The 23,240-nt window shown below is 31.9% G+C and overlaps 1 protein-coding gene across 1 annotated transcript in view; it reads left to right on the top strand.

Moving 5' to 3' along the window:
- Positions 1 to 23,240, top strand: part of LOC111706259 (uncharacterized) — a 70,551-nt gene that overhangs the window by 6,464 nt on the left and 40,847 nt on the right. Inside the window, exons 9-18 of the mRNA XM_023479091.1 lie at positions 276 to 381; positions 1,620 to 1,733; positions 2,217 to 2,647; positions 3,187 to 3,332; positions 4,174 to 4,314; positions 5,069 to 5,188; positions 5,950 to 6,016; positions 6,746 to 6,894; positions 21,530 to 21,636; positions 21,700 to 21,853. Of these exons, the coding sequence (XP_023334859.1) occupies positions 276 to 381; positions 1,620 to 1,733; positions 2,217 to 2,647; positions 3,187 to 3,332; positions 4,174 to 4,314; positions 5,069 to 5,188; positions 5,950 to 6,016; positions 6,746 to 6,894; positions 21,530 to 21,636; positions 21,700 to 21,853 (1,535 nt within the window). The remainder of the gene's footprint in view (positions 1 to 275; positions 382 to 1,619; positions 1,734 to 2,216; positions 2,648 to 3,186; positions 3,333 to 4,173; positions 4,315 to 5,068; positions 5,189 to 5,949; positions 6,017 to 6,745; positions 6,895 to 21,529; positions 21,637 to 21,699; positions 21,854 to 23,240) is intronic.

Raw genomic sequence — 23,240 nt, 5'->3', positions numbered from 1 at the left:
CTTTTTTCTTTCAGACTTTTTTGTTGACATCGGTTATTTTGAAAATTGTTGAGTTATCGACCCAAACGCGATTTATTAAAAAAAGAAGAAACCGAATGGATCTCTCCTGGGGTTAGGGTAATTTCGTTATTTGTAAGTCGTGCATTTCGCTCTTTAAATGGTTGTCTTAAAAAAACAAAGACAGTCACTTTAATATTCGTGAGTGCTTTGTTAAAGTGAATTAAAGTATTAAAATATCATAGTTTTGAAGGAGGCACTGATTATAGTTGTTAAAGGACATGGGAACGTGTGACGAGGATTCAGCTGAAACTTTAGAAAAACATCTAGATAAAGAACCTAGAAGTAGTACCAGGAGGAAAAGTGTGGACTCAAATATATCAGGTGGAACATTTTACACTTTTCCAAAACGTTTCCCGAAATTTTTAGATTTTGAAATTTGTAAAATAATTTCTGTTAGATTGTCCAAATTTGCTAGGATTGTATTTGAAAATCATGTAAAGTGTAAATTCAAATGATCTACAATCTACATACTATTTGCCATTTTTCTATGATCCTGAAACTAGAAATAACCTATTCAAAACTGAAAAAATTTTGGATCTATCTTCAAAAACAAAAAAGTTAGAGCCGTTTGAAATATAGAGGCCGTCCTCGAAATCTCTAAATATCGGAAAGTTTTCCGGAGCAATATCTCCGGCCTCGGAGGTCTCAGAACACTCATCTTTGGGTTCCGGGTTTTTTTTTCATATCCCAAATTGTATGCACAATTTTAGCAACATTTTCTCGAGACAATTTTTGGTAAGTTATAGACAGTGTTGGGATGAAAAAAGTTGTTAGTTTGCTTAAATTTAACTTAATTCTGTAGAAGAATCTATATATAAATTTGGCTTGTCTGTCTGTTTGTTTGTATCCAATAAACGTCAAAACGGCTGAACCGATCGGGCCCAATTTTTTTGTGGGACATCACGTGACCACAGGGAAGGTTTATGAATGATCAAAATTTCAAATATTTGTCTCCATCAAAATTCGATCTTTATTAAATTTTTGAAAATTAAAAACAAAAAAGTTAGAGCCATTTGAAATATAGAGGCCGTCCTCGAAATCTCGAAATATCGGAAACTTTCCGGAGCAATATCTCCGGCCTCGAAGGTCTCAGAACACTCATCTTTGGGTTCCGGGATTTTTTTTCATATCCCAAATAGTATGCACAATTTTAGCAACATTTTCTTGAGACAATTTTTGCTAAGTTATAGACAGTGTTGGGATGAAAAAAGTTGTTAGTTTACTTAAATTTAACTTAATTCTTTAGAAGAATACATTAAAAACATGCTGAATTTGAAATATAATAATTTTAAAGTGTCTTTTTCTCTATCCAATTCAACAGTAAGTCTCCGTTCTACAGGGGTGTAGATTTTCTTGAAAAATGTATGTATCTTTTTTTTAGAGTCTTAATCACTGATTTTGGGAAAATAGGTAAATTTTTGGGTTAGGGGTTTGAAAAAAACTTGCTATTTGATGTCCAATTATACATTTTTCCCCAGGGGCTAATCCTAAAAATAATACACACCCCTGCCCTCCTGCAAACCAACTTATCTTGAATTTTCTGAAATTATTTTGTTAAGGATTGATTGTCTGCTCTACTCCATCCGGCAGTAAGGATACAGGGCTAGATATCCACCAAACAGAAAGTGTATCCAGCTCACATAATGCTGATATCCTGGATATCTCAGAGATAGGTAATTTATAAAAAATCTGGGTCTAAGGTTTTTTTATTGGTTATTTATTTAATACTTACCCTTTTTTAAATGGAAAATGTGAAAGTTTCAATGAAAAATGTGTATTTGAATTAATTTTTTCTGAAAAATCAAGCCAAAAAGGTGTAAATCATGCTGTATTGCAAGAAATAATTTTTTTAGCAACGAAAACCTTTAAAATACAAAATGTATCTATAAACTTTAGTAATTTGTAACAAATTTTGTAATAATAGAGACAAATGGTTAACTTTGCACAATGCACATACATTCTTCGAATCCATAAGAGAAAATATTTATTTGGTCAATATATCATTTTTGTTTCCAAGATTTTTAGGATTTTTGGCCATGACTGAAAAAGCCTAACATTATAGATTTAGTATGGTGTAAGGTTCAGGGGCTTAAAAGCAATCTGTCAGGACTTTGAATTCCTTGTGGTCTCTCTTTAATTTTGTTTCTCTTGTTCAGGCTCTTCTAATGATTGGGATACAAGAGAGAATACTGTTGCTGTTCAAGTTCAGCTCTCAGATGATAATATGGAGGAGGAAGAAAAGGAAACTCATCAGGAGCAGGAGCAAGAGCAAGAGAAGGAGGAGAAGGAGACAGAACAGGAGCTAAAGCAGGAGAATAAGGAGATTGAAGGGACGGATAAGAAGGATAAGAAGGAAAAAACGAATATGAATGATGAGAATGATGATAATCATATCAAGAATGAGACTGACGAGAAAAATGAAACAACCTCCACCTTGAGCCCTATAAGGCTTGAGAACGAGGTTACAAGGACTGAAGAGATAGACAGGGATGAGGTTGAGAAAACGGCCTCTATTCTAAGTAATGTGAGGATGGACTGGATGTTTTCAGACTCTGAACCCGATGAACCACCGAACTCCCCAAAACAGGTTAATTGTTCATAGTACAAGACAGAATTAAAATTCGAAAGATTTAAAGAAAATATTTAGCCCTGAGTTATATCCTTACAAATACTGAAAGAAAGGTGAAGAATATTGAACAACTCATTTATCAGCCAACTGTCAATTCTATAGAAATTGCATCTTGGATTTCTAAAAATATTTTACCAAACCTTTTGTTGCTGTTTTCCTGTCCAATTTACCCTTCTATGTTCCATGGTTTACCAACAAAGGATGAGACTTGAATAACGACCTAAAGCTATTTAAATTTTACCGAGCCGAGGGTTGAACTTAGGCGTATAATTGGAATGTAGTCAGTTATAGATTTATTAAATGATTTACCAAAGAACGAAACCAGTTTACTGCTTTAGGGAACTACGATTTTAACGCAAAAGAATGACAAAATTCTGTACAGTCGTCCCTGAAGTCTCATGCTTTGTGAGTAACACTGTAGCTTAAATATCCATATTTAGTTTCCTTCCTAGGGTTTCTTTTTTTACTTCCCCCGTTTTATAATAATATTGTTGAAGGTACCAGCTGGGAGTCATGAAGAGCGGGTGGTTAGACAGCTGGAATCCAGTTTACAAACACGTGATTTACCACGTGCTCAGGATTCTTTACCAGTAAAATCCCGGGACTCAAGCCATGGATCAAGTGGGACTGATACCGAAACTAGGTAAAATTATTTATTATTTTGAACAGTCCCTTGGAACTTCTAAGGACACTTAAAAGAATTTTTTGTGTGAATTATTCTGGTAGAAATTTAAGAATGTATAAAATATCGACAATTCTATTCGATAGTTTGTTTTTGTAATTAAATTGACATTATTTACCAGTAATGGACAGTAAAGTAGTTAACTTATCTTTTATTGTATTGCAATGTCAACTAAACATGGAAAAACAGAAAATTCGCTTAGGGACAATTTATCAACTTTATTTGCAGATGGTGGGGGGGGGGGGGGAATTTATCAGGATTTGCCTTTTAATCTTAAAAACTAATTATGTTATTACAGGGGCAAGAGTCGAGTAAAGGGCAGTTATTAATTAAAGGGACTGTTATTAATTAAAGGGACTGTTATTAATTAAAGGGACTGTTATTAATTAAAGGGACTGTTATTAATTAAAGGGACTGTACGCGAAATATCAAGAGATTCTTCATGCAAAGATGGCAATTCACAACATCGTTTTCTGTCATTAGTGTTAATAATTCAAAATTGTGAACACTGATTTATATTCAATGGTGGTTTGAGGTTTCTCTACAAAAGTTTTTTTCCACTGTAGAAAAACTTATTGAAATTATCAGAATTAAACGCCTTTAAACCTAGAAAAACGACACAATCTTCCACATTATTGCTCAGTTAAAGGTTTCAAAGGGTACCGTTGCAATTCGGAGAATGCCAGTACTTGCAGTTACTCTTTAAGTGATGGCTCTACGCTTGAGACATAATTGACCTGATAAAGAACGAGTCGCGGCCGGGACCATGCAAATAATTTTCAATGTCAAGTTTTATTTTTAGAACATTGTTGAATAAACTGGAAGAAGTTGAGGCGAGTCTGGGGGCTTGTGGAAACTCTTACGGCGGAGCAATTCCTAAACGACGGGTTCGGAACTCTGGAGGCCGGGAGAGGAGGTTCGAAGCCAGAGATACAGTGGATAGGTAGAAACAAACCTATTAAACCAACCCATAAAATTCATATTAAATTTTGTTATAATTTTCCCTGATTTCATGATTTATCCAGAAGAGATCTGAGGCCGAATTTAAAGAACTTAAACCGCGTCACTGAACCGCCTAAAACCGGTTACAATTGAGCGCCGGCTCAAATCTCGAAATACTGAAACAATTTCAAGTGGAACCAACCATGTTTGAGCCGGGTCTTAATTTTGACGCGGCTCAAATTCTTTTAATTCGGCCTCTGGGTGAACACTCTAATGTTTTTTTTTGCTACTTAAATCCGATCATCCTTGGAATTTGAATTCGGAAATTTGTTTTACGGTTCCAAAGTATGGAACGCGGTTGATTATCACAGGGCTAAAGGCCGCATAATTTCTGGTTTCAACGCTATGTAATGAATCTTATTCTCATTTCTATTGTCTACACATGTTTTTTTTTTCTGTGTAGAATATTTAAACTTTATATGCTGCTTTAAATAAATGTAGCCTTATATAAAAATTCGAAATGTAAATGTTACGAAATTGGGAAGATAAGTTGTGACTGTTTTTATATCCCCTTAAACTAAAAATAGAGGGGGGGGGGGGGTTGGTATGATCAATTCCCACCACGAGTACCTACAAATACCCTCCACCCCTCGCCGGGATTAATGGGCTTAGGAAATTCTTCCGTTATATGGACTTCTTAACCCCTCCCCCGGACAATAAATCCTTTGGACGCTCCTAATTGTTTGTTGTTGTAGGGATGAAACTGATCTGCCAGTACGCAGTACACTCCACGAAGATGCTGCCGGACTCAAACTCTTCCTAGATTTACTTAACGGACATGAAACTCAGAATCCAGAATCAGAGGCAGAACTCAGGTTATTTTTTTTAGGGATTTTTCAGTATTGATTAATTATCGATTGATTTCATTTATTGATGATATTGATTAGTTTGAATTGATTATATTGATTGATAATTGATTATTGATATAATTGATTGAACTGATCGATTATTGATTCATAATTGATTCATAATTAATTGATAATTGATTTATAATAAATTGATACGTCATTAATTCGTAATTGATTCATAATTGATTGAACTGATTGATTATTGATTCAGTATTGATTCGTAATTTATTTGTAATTGAATCATAATCGATTCATAATTGATAGATTATTGATTAATAATTGATCGATAATTGATCGATAATTGATCGATAATTGATTGATAATGGATTGCTTATTGATAAGAAATTTATTAATAATTGACTGAACTGATTAATTGATTATCGAATAGTAATTGATTGATAATTGATTGATAAATGATTGATAATTGATAACTAATTGATTAATAATTGATTGTTAATAGATTGCTAATAGATTGCTAATTGATCGATAATTGATCGATAATTGATCGATAATTGATTGATAATTGATTGAACTGATTGATTGAACTAATTGATTGAACTGATTGATTGAACTGATTGATTGAACTGATTGATTGAACTGATTGACTGAACTGATTGATTGAACTGATTAATTAGACTGATTGATTATTGATCCAGTATGGATTCGTAATTTATTCGTAATTGATTCTTAATCGATTCATAATTGATTGGTTATTGCTTGATTTATAGGAAATTGATTCGGAAGAAAAGGAACCGGATTGAGGAGGAATCGGGAACTAGGGATCCGGAAGTTCATGTAAGAAACAAAACATAAAACATTTTTATATCGCAAAAAAATGAAATTGGATATTCCCACAGAACAGAGATTATAATAGAAGGGAAAAAGACTATCCCTCGGTATGAATTTTGTTCCGTCCCTGAAAAGGAGTTCAAAGTGTAAAATTCACGTAAATTTTCACCAATTATACGCCGTACATCACAATAATACAGTTTGATCCCTTGACATATCCGTTATAATTTCTTCTCTTTAAAAAGTTTATGCTGAAATGAACTCGAGAATTTAGAGTATAGCTTATACTGAAATGAACTCGGGAATGCATTACAGGTTTTAAGAGAATTTATTTAGATAAAATGTAAAACTTTTCTAAATTTTTTTCCTTTAAAAGATGTTCCAAGGCCCAAGGCACAAATGTGTTAAGAAAACTTGCAGTATGGAAACAGTAAAACAAAATAGCAATTTTAATCTTCTTTCGGCGTAATTACACTTATACTTTTATATATCTAATCTCTTTTGGGTATTCCTTATCAAACCCTTTAAGAGCTGTTGTGGCAGACCTGTGTTAAACTTTTTTTTTGGCAGGTTTTTGGGACCAAGATAGTTATTAGTATTAAAGGCAATTTGACTGTTACTATGTGGTATTTTTATTGTTAAAATGGGTGGACAATAATTAAGATAAATAGACATTTCAATTTAAGATTGTGAAACTGAAAAATAGCCTTCATTTAACTTCAGTACTAAATTAAGGGTGAGGTGAGAGGAAAACGCCGTTTGGCCTCTCGGCGTAAACGCCGCCACGCCGCCGAACCGCAGACAGAGGAACATTTTCCTCCGACGGAGATTGAAGAGGAGAACCTGAGACTGCGCGGAGAGGACTCTCTTAAAACCAGAATCATGTAAGTTGATGTTTAATTCCACGTAAACCGGCCAAAAGGAAACTAACCTACGGGGGTTTTAACATATTTTTCAAAACTTTTTCAACCTTAGATTATTCTAACCTAATCTAGTTTACTTCATTAGCTTTAAGCAATTTAAACGTGTACAAACTTTTATCCTTAGTTAGTTCATACATATTTTTTCTAAAGTTCATGCCTCATTGCGCCACTCTTTCTGCGCTACTCAACCTTTTGTTGTTTTTTTTGGCAATTTAATTATTTCTTGAATATTTAATAGAAATTGAATTATTGAAGATGTAGTAATAGTAAATCTTATGGACGGGAAAGAAAATAAACACATTTTTATAGCTAACGGCAAATGGCAAACGTCTCATTTGATTCAGCCAATTATTGAAAACAGACAACGGATCAGCATATTAGATATATTTATTTATTTACATAAAAAATACAATCTAACAGTTTGATCCAGAATGGAGTAGAAGGACGTCACTTGGACAAAAGTTATTGTTTGTAAAATTGTACATAAGCCACAGTAATTGGTTAATGTGCAGTGTGTAGTGTGCAGTGTGCACTGCACAAACCATTATGTTTAAGATACTAAAGCTATTTCCGTTGTAACCACATCAAATACACTTAAATATTGCTTTAATTTCGTCTTTTATTCTACAGTTTTCACTGATAATCATAAATTTATATGTAGTTTTTTACTAATCTTTTTAAAAATCTTAAACAAAATTTAATATTTTAAATCAAAGAAATAGGTATATCGGAAAATATATTTCTCTTTATTTTTAATTCTTGAATCAAGACATCCATTTAAATCGGATCGTCTTTCATATATCAACATATTAAATATATTTATTTACATAAATAATACAATATAACAGTTTGATCCAGAATGGAGTAGGAAGACGACTTTTGGACAAAAGTTATTGTTTGTAAAATTGTACATGAGCCACAGTAATTGGTTAATGTACAGTGTGCAGTGTGCACTGCACACTGCACAAACCATTATGTTTAATCAGTGGTTTTTAAGATACTAAAATTATTTCCGTTGTAACAACATCAAATACACTTAAATATTGCTTTAATGTCTTCGCTTATTCTACAGTTTTCACTGCTAATCATAAATTTATATGTAGTTTTTTACTAATCTTTTTAAAAATCTTAAACAAAATTTAAATCAAAGAAATAGGTATATCGGAAAATATATTTCTCTTTATTTTTAATTCTTGAATCAAGACATCCATTTAAATCGGATCGTCTTTCATATTGTCTTACACACCAAATCTTTGACGTAAGGCTTCCATTTGCAAACCTTTTGCGAAAGAAAGCGCAAATTTTTGCTTTCGGTGCGCTACATTTTTGCGCGAAAAAATATTGCGCTATTCCGCTTTTAAGTTATTCTGTTTTCCGCAATTTTGCGGAACAAATTCTCAGTAAAAGGTTGAATGAAGGTGTAAACTGTATAAAGTAGTTATCTATCAGATTGTACTTTTTTCCATATAATTGTAATGCTTACAAAAGGAAATGATTACTTGCCTAAAACTCAATTTAAAACCTGATGCACGATCTCACACAAAAGTCGAGAAGTATTTTGCCAATTACTCATTTAAAACTTGAGATAGAAACAGACGCCTAGCATTTTTAAAATGCATATGTCTAGACCTACAAAGAAAGTATCACTGAGTTGTGACACTTCAAAATCGAGGCTGTTATAAAATGTATTTACTAAGTTTCAGTGTTATCTTTATCTTGGTGAACATGGATTTGATATCTCAATCATATGCATGTTAAATTCCTTTTTTACGACACATATCGGGAATAAAAAAGCATTTAACATACTTTGAATTTATTCAGAGCTGAAAACTTTAGATTGGGATATCCTTAATCTCGATCGGTAAATTAATCTCAAGATTAAAAGTAAGAAGAGAACAAGCAATATTTAATCTCGAGATCAAGAAAAAGAGAGGATCAAGCATTAATCCCGATATCCATCATTCAAAAGTTCCCAGCTCAGGTTATTCAAATTAGGTTATTATTGATCCATAATTAAATCTTTATATACAGAAAAACAAATAGTTAATAATTTATCTTTAAACATTAAAAATTGAAGCTGTTCAGATGAGTTATCGTCTTTATGCAAATGATGATAATTATTTTTAACATAAGCCTTAAAAAAAATCTAAATAATATTTGCATGGCTTTCCAAAAATACAGGATTGGTAAAAAAAAGCAGAATTCATATTTTAGATAAAAATGAAATCAAATTGCACTTGAAACAATCTTTCTATATGATTATAAGCCAAGTTAAAACTTATATACTACAGGCTAAAGCACAAATTCCGTAAGTGAACAGCTGACTTAAGCAAAATTGAGAGTTAGTCCATTCGACCATTAGTCCAATTGATATAGCACCAGATAATCTAGAGATGATTTCAAGGATGTACAAAGGAAGGCTGAAACGAGTAATTACCCCAGAAGAAATTCTGCGTCGGATCATTTTTCGAAATGTTTCCCGCTAAAACCAAAAATTAAATGATACTTAAACAAAGTCAAGATTTAACATTGTTGTAATTAAGTACATTTGTGCTTGTAAATTTTTGACACTTAGCGTACAAATGTACATTTCATGTGAAAATATTTGCTTCGAAAAATATTTTTCTGAGTTATATAAAAAAATCTAAAATAATTTTTAGAAGTTATTCCTAAATCTCGTCTTTTATCTTTCAACATCATCCTTAAACAGTAGGAATTCATCTATATAGGACAGAAACACAATGCGACCACACACAGATTCAGACATCTATATAAACTATGCAACAATTTTCAATTTTCAAATTTATAATTTTTGTTTTAGAGTTTTTGTCCCTCCATTTGTGTAACTAAAAGTAACCAATTGAGATCAGCAGAATCATAACTTATTTCTGTGTAAATTTTTGAATGAACCTTCAGTTGTTGATTTCTCTGAAACTGTCAATTTTGGTCAATTTGCAATAGCATGTTTTGCGTAAAAATTTACGTTTTGCGCAATACTTCCGGTTTTGCGCAAAAAATAATGCGCTAAAACTCGCAAAGCTTATTACACTTCATGCACTACTGACCGTAAAAAATTTTTATTGTGTTTTAATACAACATCAGAACTGTCTTTCAGACGTTATTAAAGGGGCTGTAAGCGCAATTTTAAGCGACCCTCCATACAAACTAAAAAAGATGGCAATATCCGATTTACAACGGTACTCATAAAACCGTAATCTGCTCAAAACTGTGGAAGATAACCTCGTATTTCCGACTCATAAAATGTATATTAATTTCTGTAAATTCCTTCATTTCTATGCAAGAAATGCGCCAGTTACTTTTGCAGAGATTGAAATTTCGCTTTCGGTGTTTTTTTTCCCCTCTCCATTTGCTAAGAAATCTTTCAAAAAGTCCTTAATGCGTATTTGGCAGTTTCATCTAAAAATGTCTACCTTCTAAAATTTCAAAAAATTTCACTCTTTGATCAATTAAATATCATTAATAATCAAACATAATAAGATAAATACTTACTTTTGTAACCAAAGCTACAAACATTATTGGGAATGAAATTGTGCATTTTTCAGCTTTCTGCGTCTCTGAATATATGTTTCAGCTTCAGAACAATAGAATTAAAATTTCCTGATGTCTGAATGGTTAATCAAGTTTTAGCCTAAAAATAAGTGAAAAAAAACAGGACAAAATTTGAAAATTCTGCTTTGTGTAAAAGATTCAGTAAATGACCTGGATCCGGATCCAAATCCATTTTTTTATATGTCGAAACTTTTTCCCTAGTGTTTCTAAAATTCCACGGCAACGCCGGGCAATTCAGCTACTTATATAATATTGGAGTAAAACAATGGTTTTTCTGTCTCACCCAGTATATATCAATACGTTTTGTTTTGTTATATATTTAAAATCAAGTTTAAGAATAATTCTCAATATTTGTGCACGCACTCTATATAACAAGAATGAATGAATATAAATTATAAAGCGCTCTTTTGTAGATCTGTGCACGTTCGTTAATTTTAAATCCTTTAAACTACTTAGCAAAAATGTAATCCTGCCTTTGCTGAAAACGAATAAATATTTATTTTTTAAGAATTTGTTGGGGAGAGGGAAGGAATTTTAACGAAAATGTTAGGAAAACGTGACAATTTTGATTTTTTGTCATACGTTCTATTTTGTTTTACCAACAAATTCCGGACAATGTGCCCTTGAATTTCGATGCTGAATACTGAGTGTGTGGTGAGGGGGGGGGGGTCAAATTCCAAACTAGACTATTTGTTATATGGTCTTAGGTGGACCTAACATTGGCCTAAAGCAATGTAAATCTTGTTGAACTATCCGCCCATCCATCTTCCTAACTGTTAAATATTTTACTGACCAGATATATCCAGTTTAAAGAGAAACAGGGTGGTTCATTCTGGGTTTGTACTATATTGTTTATTGCCATTTTATTCATAAAGTATGGGTACAAACATTTTTAGGGAATATTGTACTTTTTTGTAAGAAGTACACAAAATCTATCAACCTACGCGCATTGAAATAACTGATCAAGTACCAGTTTTAGCTTTTAAATTTTACTTCTGAAAGGTACTGTAAATGAGAAATGAAAGGGGGTAAAGGCTGAAACCTAAGCTTTTAGGAGTTGATAGAAACCCATGAGAGTTCTGTCTGATGTTTCTGTCTCGAAAAGCTGATATAAAGCTGTGTCAATATTATACGAAAATCTATATGTATACAATTTGGTATAAAATTAGTAGGTTTACACAGATCATATTCATGAAATAAAAGTCGCGTACGAGAGTATTTGTGCCCCGCAAAAAAATATTTTTGCCCCCCCTCGGCAACATTGTGCCCTCCCTTAAAAAAACCTTTTTTGAAAAATATTGATACCTTTTTAAGTATGTAAACTATTCTATCATATACACAACTTTCATATTACAAGTGTTAATAAATTATTTATGGACTCATTAGACAATCTTATTAAAACTGTGGTGTAAACTTCAAGGGATAAATAGAGATGGAAACGTTTCTAAAAAAATATCAATCTAACCAAAGTTCCATTCCTATAATTATTTAAATAACTCCAATCGAAGTACAAGCCTCATTAAAACCTAGGATGATCATTTTAGGAAAGTTTGTTAAACGAGACAATTCAAAAATTTATCATCTAAAGAGTTTGGAATCTTTGAGTTTTGATAAACCAGTTGGCCATGATAAGCTGGGAGCTGCCGACCATAGCAGTGTTGATCAGGATGCACGGTTGAAGCTAATACTATCCATCTTCGGGACTGAGTCCTACTGACTATATACTTTTAGTTATAGTATTATTAAAATCAATATTTTCATAGGATCGATACATATTGTATTATAAATTATTATATCAAATATATATTTACACTGAAGGCAGTATTGATTAAAGCTTTTTTAATGAGTAAGATACTAAAGCATTTTTTTATACGATGTAATTATACTTAAATGGAATACATGCGTAATTTCAAGTAACCCTCCATTTATAGAGTGGCATGTCCGATGCACCTTTGAAACCTTCATTTATCCATCGTTTCTGAAGCAAGAAATGCATGAGTCACTTTTGTAGAGAAACCACAAATAAAAATAATCAGTTTTCCAATTGGGAAACATGGATATTTTATGCAATGCTTAAACAGACAAAGCTTTGAAGGGTATATTGTTGTGAATCAGAATATATTTTTTTCTTTTCTTAATCTTTTTGTTTGGGTGAGTGCAATGCAATGCTGATTAGAATGTAGATTGCCTAAGCAAGGAAAAGGCAAGCAGATATAATATTTAAATAGCCCCCCTCCCCCCATGAGTGCCCCCCTCAGGGGAATCATGCGTAAGGGGGGGGCTCCCCCTAATACGCCCCTGGTATGCAAAAAATCTGAAAATCACGATATCCCAGAGGAGCCTAAGAAACTTAGGTTTGCTCCCATTCTTATTTGAATTTTATAATTTTTCATTTTTAATCGATATAATTGATAATTGATCCCAGGGCTCCCACCAATATGTTCCCCAGAACTCTCACCAATGGCAGTGCAGTATACTGGTCAAGTGTCTCCGTCTGTATCACGAGACCAGTATACGGTACTGCCATTGGTGGGAGTTCTGGTCATGTGATACGTTTAGAGTAAAGATCCCAAGGTTTTCGTATAAATTTGATACAGCCTTTTATCAATTTCTCCAGACAGGAACATCAGACAGAACTCTCATGGGTCTCTATCAACTCCTAAAATGCTTAGGTTTTAGCCTACACCCCTTTCATTTTTCATTAACAGTCCCTTTAAGTCGCCTTTTTTCATTTGAACATTGAAAAACACAAAATTTCGCGGACTTTTTTGTTTGCATCGATTTCCAAGAAATTTCAAATCTCTTTTTTTTTGCAGGAGATTTAAGATTGTTTCTTTACATGCCATTTTTCTTATTTCATAACTATTTATATTTTGCATATTTTTCGTTTACATTGTGAATTTCCAAAAAAATTGAGTCTTGGCCACAAACTAAAATAGTCTGATCCCTATATCTTTGCTACCTGATTGTGTAAACCTTTGATTTTTCAAACTTGTATTATTAAATCTAATTAAATCATATTTTGAAAAAGTTTAGGTTTGCGGTAAAGACTTCATCTATTCTTTAAAACGGCTACAGATCAGATATGTTGAAAAGGGACTGTCTGATTAAAATGCAAAAATGTCCGATTCGCAACGGTACCTTTGAAACTGTTATCTGACTAATAATGTAGAATGATGTGTTTTTAGGCTAGTAAGTGTTAAAATTTTGTTATTTCCCACATGTTTTACTATAGTAGAAATGCGGAATACTTTTTTTGCAGAAAATTCCAGGATTTTTGGCTTTAACATGTTTAAATCTTCTGTCAGAGTCAATATTTCCATAGTGTTTGGTCACAGCAAACTTTAAGAAAATACAACTTTGAAAAATGTCCAAATTCTCATAATTTTGTGGAGTCTTCTGAAAGTCTAAAAATCAGATATGTTTTAAAACCAGATATTAATGTTTCAGGTCGTAATTGAATTTTTATCCAATGGGTTGTACCAAGTGCATAATTATGATTTTTGTAATTGATGAACAGCTTGTACTCTTGAACCTCTTGTTAACCCCCTAATTCATGAGTTGATTTGCACTTAAGTAAAAACTATAAAGTATATTTACCAAGAGTTGTCTCCACGACGTAGTGATTAAAAGAGGCTAAATTTCATGTCAAAGCCTGGGGATAATTGGTTAATTGAAAGGATGTTACCCAAGAAAGATTCCAAATTTTTGGAGGTCAGTCTAAAAAATAAGCTTCAATACAATTTATTCTCCCATATTAAAGATTCTATAATTCATTCTCCCATATTATAAATTCCATAATTCATTCTCCCATATTAAAGATTCTATAATTCACTCTCCTATATTATAAATTCCATAATTCATTCTCCCATATTATAAATTCCATAATTCAATCTCCCATATTATAAATTCCATAATTCATTCTCCCATATTATAAATTCCATGATACACTCCCATATAATAAATTCCATAATGCATTCTCCCATATTATAAATACCATAATCATGGCATTCTCCCATATTATAAATTCCATAATTCATTCTCCCATATTAAAGATTCTATAATTCATTCTCCCATATTAAAGATTCTATAATTCATTCTCCCATATTATAAACTCCATAATTCATTCTCCCATATTATAAATTCCATAATTCATTCTCCCATACTAGAAATTCCATAANAAATTCGATCGTCATTAAATTTTTTAAAATTTTGAAAATCCGCGAAATTTTTTGTAAAAATCCGCAAATTATTTTTGTTTAGTTTTACGATGTACACAAAGAGAACATGTTTACAATTAATTTAGAAGATGGGCGCGAAGCGCCCTCTAAGGCTAGAAAGAAGGGCGCGAAGCGCCTTGAATTTCTAGTATTATAAATTCCATAATGCATTCTCCCATATTAAAGATTCCATAATACACTCTCCCTTATTATAAATTCCATAATTCATTCTCCCATATTATAAATTCCATAATACACTCTCCCATATAATAAATTCCAGAATACACTCTCCCATATTATTATTGCCAAGATTTGAGTTTGTGAGCCATAACATTTGTGAACATTTATCAATCCATGTTTAATCATTATTAATCCATGTTTCATCATTTTAATCCATGTTTTAGCATTATCAATCCATGACATTATCAATCCATGTTTTAAAATTATCTATCCATGTTTTAACATTATCAATCCATGTTTTAACATTATCAATCCATGTTTCAACAGTATCAATCCACGTTTCAACATTATCAATCCATGTTTTAACATTATTAATCCATGTTTCAACATTATCTATCCATGTTTCAACATTAACCCAATTTGCATGCATAGTTTCAACATTATAAATCCATTTTTCAACATTATCAATCCATGTTTTAACATTATCAATCCACATTTCAACATTATCAATCCATGTATCAACATTATCTATCCATTTTTCAACATTAACCCAATTTGCATGCATAGTTTCAACATTATCAATCTATGTTTCAACATTATCAATCCATGTTTTAACATTATCAATCCACGTTTCAACATTATCAATCCATGTTTCATCATGATCAATCCATGTTTAAGCATTATCAATCCACGTTTCAACATTATCAATCCATATTTCAACATTATCATTCCATGTTTCAACATTATCAATCCATGTTTCAACATTATCAATCTATGTTTTAACATTATCAATCCATTTTTTAACATTATCAATCCATGTTTTAACATTATCAATCCACGTTTCAATATTATCAATCCATGTTTCAACATTATCAATCCATGTTTTAACATTATCAATCCATGTTTTAACATTATCAATCCATGTTTCAACATTATCAATCCATGTTTCAACATTATCTATCCATGTTTTAACATTAACCCAATGTGCATGCATAGTGTACTGATCATTGATCAGTACACTATGCATCCCACCCATTTTTGGTTTGATCTTTGGCGACGTGACTAAGATGAACTACACCCATGCATTTATGTCTGCTTAAATGCATTTTTATATGATCAGATAAACACATAAAAAATAAAGAAGATATAAGTTGAAGGGGCAGTTAGCGTTAAACTAAGTTAGGATCATGTAAATTCATCAAGAATTCTGTCTATTAAAGGAACTAAAATAAAACTAAATATAAAGTGAGCCTCCATTATGTGACATTTCAGATTGCCAATAGTAACTTTAAAACCTACATTTGAACAACAATGGGGAAGAGATCATTGTTATCCATCTGGAAAAGTACTGAGTTTGACAATATCCGTTATTTTTTCTGCTTCTTAAATGCGTAAGTGTCTTTTTTATGGAGAGTCGCAATGAGAAATATTTAATTTATTAAAGATAGACAAATTTCACTCATCGAAAAAGATAAAAGAGCACATTTCTGAATTCGACATGCCACTTTTAAAACAGAGGGTTACTCGAAATTACGTCAGCAGTCCCATGTCTACATGTTTGTAGTTTAAATATGACGCAAAATATACGTAAACCGTTCAGATGGATTCATAAGTTTCAAAACTAGAAAAAAGAGTCTGCGACATTGTTCAGTTTTTGCTAGAAACTTTATTGACAATTGTTGTTATCACTTACTGTTGAATGACACAACTTTATGACAGGGCTAAATTAATGACCGATTAAGGAACAATGCAGATTCTAAATGTTTAAATGGCGCGAAATAAAGATTGATTCACGACTATTAAAAATGCAAATATTTCAATGAAGATAAAGATGCGCTTTTGCAAAACTTGAAATAAAACAGAATAAAAAATAAATAAAATACACTCCCTGTTTATGATAATACTCGTGGTTAAACTACCAAGGACAAAACATGAATAAAACAGGTTAAGCTAGCGCAGAAACAAAGATATCCGCTTCGGTACAAAGTGGGAATATTTAGAGTGAATGCATGCAAATATAGACCTTACGTAGTTTAACAATATAAACTGCTGCCGTTATATTGAACCGTATGTGTTCTCTATAAATGGGCCGCAACACTTGTTCTACTTAATGCCTCTGGCGTAATAGGTTCAAAATACTTCGTTGCCCTAACATTTCCCTTCATGATGTTACGTAGGTGGTATATCAACTGGTCGAAGGTTCATCGGAACTTTGAACTGTTGCCCTAATATTGCCCTTCATGATGTTACGTATTGAAAACAAAACAAAAATTAAAAAGAAATTAAACTTCACCATTAATTTGTTGTTTCAACTTGTATGTCTTGTTTGTGTATAAATTTTTACAATAATGTTAATATTTTGGGTGAGGTTAATAAAAGACGACCCAGCGCTAGGCCAATAACGTGGACCAAGCAGGGCAGCAAGGCAACATGCAGGGTGTCCCATAAAACGATTGGTTCATCAATGTTTAAAAGTTTTTGTTTAACATCTACTAAAAGCTTCTCATTTAGCAATGTTATCTAGTAATTACAGTTTTAAATTTGAAAATTATATTTTTCAATTTTCAAAAATAATAATTTACAAATAATGTTTTTAAGATAGTGAGGCGTGTATTCGAAATGAAGTATTAATTTGATAAATATTGCCGTGTTTTTTTCATAGTTTATCAATTCAAATTTAACATTTTGTTATAGATCAATTGAACATTAAAGTAAAAAAAATTCAGAATATTTTAAAAACCTCAGAGATGAATAAATAGATCAGCAAACTATAGTAATAATAAAAAATGTCCAAAGTATCGAACAACGATAAAAAATAAGGCTGTCTTATGGACCAACAATTTTTAACGTCCTGTAAAATGTCGCAAATGTTTTTGTCTTATCAAATTATAATAAACTGATCCTTTGAAAATCCGCGGAACTGAGTTTGATTTTATGATCGATCCGACATACCGAATACCGTTGATACAGCAACCTCCCCCCCACTCCATGCACTGGATAAAATCAAGGTTAGTTTGAATGAGAAGTGGCGGACTAGGCGAAGAAAACCTGTCTGGTCAAGTTGCAATAATATCCCGGGGACTATGTTTCGACGCAACCGACGTTTGCGCCAGTATACGCCGATTCGTTTTTACGTTGCGCGTAGAATGCGCGGTCAGTGCCAGGGGGTGGGGTGGGGAAAAAAAGGGGGATTACAATTTTAACATTTTTCGGTGTTAATAATTTACTTTTTTATTTTAGATTTTCTATACGTTATTGGATTTTTTTTCATAATTTTCGAATTAATTTTGTAATCCCCCCCCCCCTTTTTCCCATGTTAGGTTAAAGTGGTCTCATAAAGTCAAATGTATAGCCTCGCCGCTTGTATATTAAGTGAAACATTCGCGTACTTGGACATCAGTCTCGAAAGGCAACTGAATACGCACACTCATTCAGTATGAAGGTAGAATATTTTTAAAACTTCTTAATTCCTCTAGAATTAAATCATGTGTTTTCCACTGAACTTTTTATACAGTCATTTCCCTCAGGATTTTTGATATTTCTTTCTTTATCGCATATTTTTTTTCCAAGTACAAAAGTTATATTAGTGAACAATTCTTTTGTTTTTATTATATTTTTAAAAAACTTTATTTGTATTAAAAATAATTTTACATAATGGATGTTTTTTTCTATTAACATTTCTTAAACACTTCGTAAATCTAAATCTAAATAAAATTATATCTATATACCACAAATTGTATTGACATGCTATGTATCCACCCAAAACATATCTTTCCTCTTTTTTTTAAGGAACCGAGTCTTTGTTACAAACTCTGGTTTTCTAATCCCTATATCTTTACAGCCCAATGTGGTAGACCTTATTTTTCAAACTATCAGCTATGTTAATGCAAATAATCTTAAGTTTGAAATATAGAAAGTTTACACAATCAGGTTGAAAAAAAAATTGGGATAAGAACATTTAAGTTTGTTGCAAAGACTCAAATCCTTAAAAGGGATGTAGAAAACATGTAGGGTTTGAAAATCTGAATTGTCATATTCAATGTGTTTATTTAGACTTTTTATGCATATTTTGGGAGAAAACATCTTCAGATACAAGATAATTTTCTGTCGAAACATTTTTCTCCATGATGGAGCATTTTTATACCTGTAACATCTTCTTTATTTTCTAACCATGTTTTTGCAGTTTCTGGCTCTGCTTCTCTCTCTCTCTGTTCTGCTGTCAGCGGTCAGTTCAGCACCTCAGCGTGGAAACCCTATTATTCCAGGAGCTTTCGGTTATGGATCAGGTACAAAATCATGGCTCAAGTTTATCTATATATAAATTTGGCTTTTCTGTCTGTTTGTTTGTTTGTCTGTCTGTCTGTTTGTATCCAATAAACGTCAAAACAGCTGAACCGATCGGGCCCAAATTTTTTGTGGGACATCTAGGGACCCCAGGGAAGGTTTATGAATGATCAAAATTTCAAATATTTGTCTCCATCAAAATTTGATCTCCATTAAATTTTTTAAAATTTTGAAAATCCACAAAATTTTTTGTGAAAATCTGCGAATTATTTTTGTTTTGTTTTACGATGTACACAAAGAGAACATGTTCACAATTAATTTAGAAGATGGGCGCGAAGCGCGCCCTCTAAGGCTAGTATATTAAAACTCTGAAAAAATAAAATCATTTTTTTGACTCAAAATTAAGTTTTAAAAATCGTCAATTTTTCTTCAGGTTTAGTCGCCCTTGGGGTTGCTGGAGGTATTGTAGCACCTATCACTGCTCCTTTAGCTAAAGCTGCTATTATTAAGGGACTCATTATCAAGAAAGGTAATGCTTTAAATCCACTAGATTATTTATGAACAAAAACTAAAATTAATAATTCATTTGATCAACAATGGATAAATAACTCTCCAACATGATTTCTAGCATTTATATGTAAACTTTTTTCAGGTGCTGTCATAGCTGCAATTCTTGAAAATGAGGGTCAGCAGTCTCAGAGTTACCACCAAAGTGGATAGATTTAGAGATAGACAGAGATTTTTTAATAATTTTATAAGTTACCGTACAATAAATTAAAAATCAAATTTTTGGCAGTTTAGTGTGTGAGAAGAAAACAGCATATTTGTTTAGAGTTTCATTAAATATGTGGAGTAAATTTGGAACAGAAATAGAGGAAGTTGATTTAATAAGGCGTTATATCCTAATGTGGTACAATTTGATAGATTTACTATTAGATCTTTACTGGTATCAGAGTCTAATATTGATTCTAAATATAATTTTCAACTTCTTTCTAAAGTATGGTTTGGATTTATTTAAATTTGCAGATACTGTAAGTTTTTAAAATGTGTGTATTCTCCACAAACCTTGCTAATAGGGAGATTATGAAAGGCAAATTGTTATATAAATTTATGAAAAATATTGTGTACTTTATCATTCATGCTCACTTCATGGTAAATTTCATCACAGCATAAATTATAGTATAATAGCATAATCATTAACCATTGTTTGAATTAAGATAAGTATACATACAAACATTTCAAAGAACCTTCTTTTCACTATTATTATGACAAGAAATAAGTTTCAGTACTTTAATTTTTACTGTCCAAGCATTATTAATAATAGTGTCATAACTTGTTGTTCTAAACCAATTTTCTTAAAAATATAGTTATTATTAGCTAACCAAATATTTTCAATTTTTATATATCATTTTTGGTCATGCTTGATGGTTAATGTGCTGGGTACCACTTGAATGTCAAATGATCATATTGGTATTCAATAATGGTGTATTTTTTTGAAAGAAGTCCCCCTATCCATTTTTCAATAATTACTTACAAAATGACAACATTCTATTGATCCATACCTATCTCCCTAGTTGTGCATCCTAATTGTCATAGGTGTGGGGGGGGGGTCCTTCTATTTACCACATAGGGGGATCTTTGTAAATCCATTTCCCCTCCCACTTCAAGCAACAGCTGTAAATGTCAATTGAATCTTGTAAAACAACTAGATAGGTTGGTAATATGAGATTGCTTGCTGTAAGAGGAAGCCCAATTTAGTAAATTACCCAAATTTATGTATATTAGCCAACTGCAAAGGAATATAAATTAGATTTGTTCTTAATTTGTTGGTTTCCTAAATATATTATATATAAATATATATGTATAGGAGCAGAATTTAATGAATTTGAGAGAGGTTACTGAACTACCTACTGCCGGTTCAAATCCTGAATCACCATTTAAAAGTTCAGGGTTTGAACCAGCGTTAGGTAGTTCAGCAACCTCTTCAATTAATTTGATTTGTTCTCTTTATTTGTTTTTTAAATAAACATCTGTTGTTTAATGCCTTCATCTTACAAGCATTATCAGTCTAACATAATAATGTACTGAAATAATGTATTCACAAAATAACTGTGAATAACCAACTATCTGGAATGGAAAAATTTTAATATTGGCTCCAACCTCAATGGCCAATACTATTTCTAATGAATACCAAGCACTTCTATTCTTAGATCCATTTAAGATGGATAAAAAATGTTGAGAAAAATATTTATCTGGCCTGATAAATACTCTCGGAAGAAAAGCAATGAAAAAGCAAAAACATGCACAAAATCATAATTATGATTATAAATATTTGTTTTCAGGAGACGGAGAGATCGTCAACAACTTGAGATAGAAGATAAAGATGATAAAGACGCGAAGGAAGGGAAAGGAACTCATTTTGCTGAGAATCATGAGGATACCACTGCAGGTAGACAGACACCTTTTAATACTTGTAAATTAAATAATTTTTATTAAGGGTCACTTTCTTTAGGTGCTGTGCATTGTTACCAAGATGAATACGGTAATTGGCACTCTTACACTTTTGGAATAGATGGTTGGTTTGGATTATGCCCCGATCCTGCCCAGGTTCAAGATCTACAGGCTGGGATAGGTAGACAGTTCTCTACAGAAACAGGAGGGTCTAGGTAATCCATCCATAATAACGATGTCATTTTTCATACAAAGATGATCATTCTGGATTACAGGGTGTCCCACAAAACTTGACAGTATGAAGCAGTGCTAAGGATCCGGTTCCGATCCGAAACATTTTGACTTACTGGATCCGGATCCGCAAAAATATGCAGATCCAAGGAGCAAACTATAGACCAAAAACTGCAAACAAAAATCTTTTTACTCAAAACTCATAAACCTGAACTTTTAAAAGAAAGAGAGATTATCAAAAATTTCCTGATCTCTAAATGCTTCATCAAGTTTTTGCATAAAAACCCGAAAAAAATGTAGTAACAAAATTAGTAAATCTTCAGGAAATATTCATGACCAGGATCCGAATTCTTTTTTTTCCAGTGCGGATCCAGGATCCGGATCCGTATCAAAATTAAATGGATACTATTCCTAAGCACTAGTAACAAGAAGACTTGAAGATCATTTTTGATATTTCAAATAGTAAAACTTTAGAGTTGATAATCATAATATACAATATATATCTAGTCCTGCCATTTCCTTAATGACTTCTACCTTTTTTGTGCTTTCAATATTACCGGAGACATGAACAATTTTAGATTTCAACAATTTTGCTTTAAATCTAAACAAAATTCTTATTTGCGCTGGTAATTTGACAGCACAAGAACGGTAAACAACATTTTGGAAAATGTCAGACAATTCTGAGATTATTGTTTTAAGAATCCTACATGCAAAAGTGTGTTGACGAACAAATGCTGCAAATGATTTCAAAGATCAAAGACGACCTTCATGTTGTCGTGCTACTATCTTGTTTTGTGGGACACCCTGTATATTTAATGTTCATAACATGAATCTTAAATTTCATGTAGAAATTGGCACGAGTAATTTTTTTACAGACTGGGAATCCAATTATTTTTTACAGACTGGGAATCCAATTATTTTTTACAGACTGGGAATCCAATTATTTTTTACAGACTGGGAATCCAATTTTTTACAGACTGGGAATCCAATTATTTTTTACAGACTGGGAATCCAATTATTTTTGTTGAAAATTCAAAATGAAGTCTCTGGAAAATCCAAATAATTATTAAATATGTTGATACGATACATTTTCCCCTTTCAATAGTTTAATGATATGCTGATGGCTGGTGTGTTCAAAAAAAGTTCTTGAAATATCCAAATGATAATCAGATTTTTTGATACAATGATACACTTTTTCCTTTAAATATTTAAAATAATCTGATTATCTTAAAAATCCTAAATATTAAAAAAGTATTTAATTGATTATCAGATTTATTGATACTTTTTCTTTTAATATTTTAATAATCTGCTGATTTTAAAATATTAAAAATTAGAAATTCTCAGAAATATCCCAATGACAATTAGATTTGT

This window comes from Eurytemora carolleeae, unplaced genomic scaffold (genome assembly GCF_000591075.1).
Source record: "Eurytemora carolleeae unplaced genomic scaffold, Eaff_2.0 scaffold679, whole genome shotgun sequence".
NCBI classification, from domain to species: domain Eukaryota; kingdom Metazoa; phylum Arthropoda; class Copepoda; order Calanoida; family Temoridae; genus Eurytemora; species Eurytemora carolleeae.
This window is presented reverse-complemented; position numbering and strand designations above follow the sequence as displayed.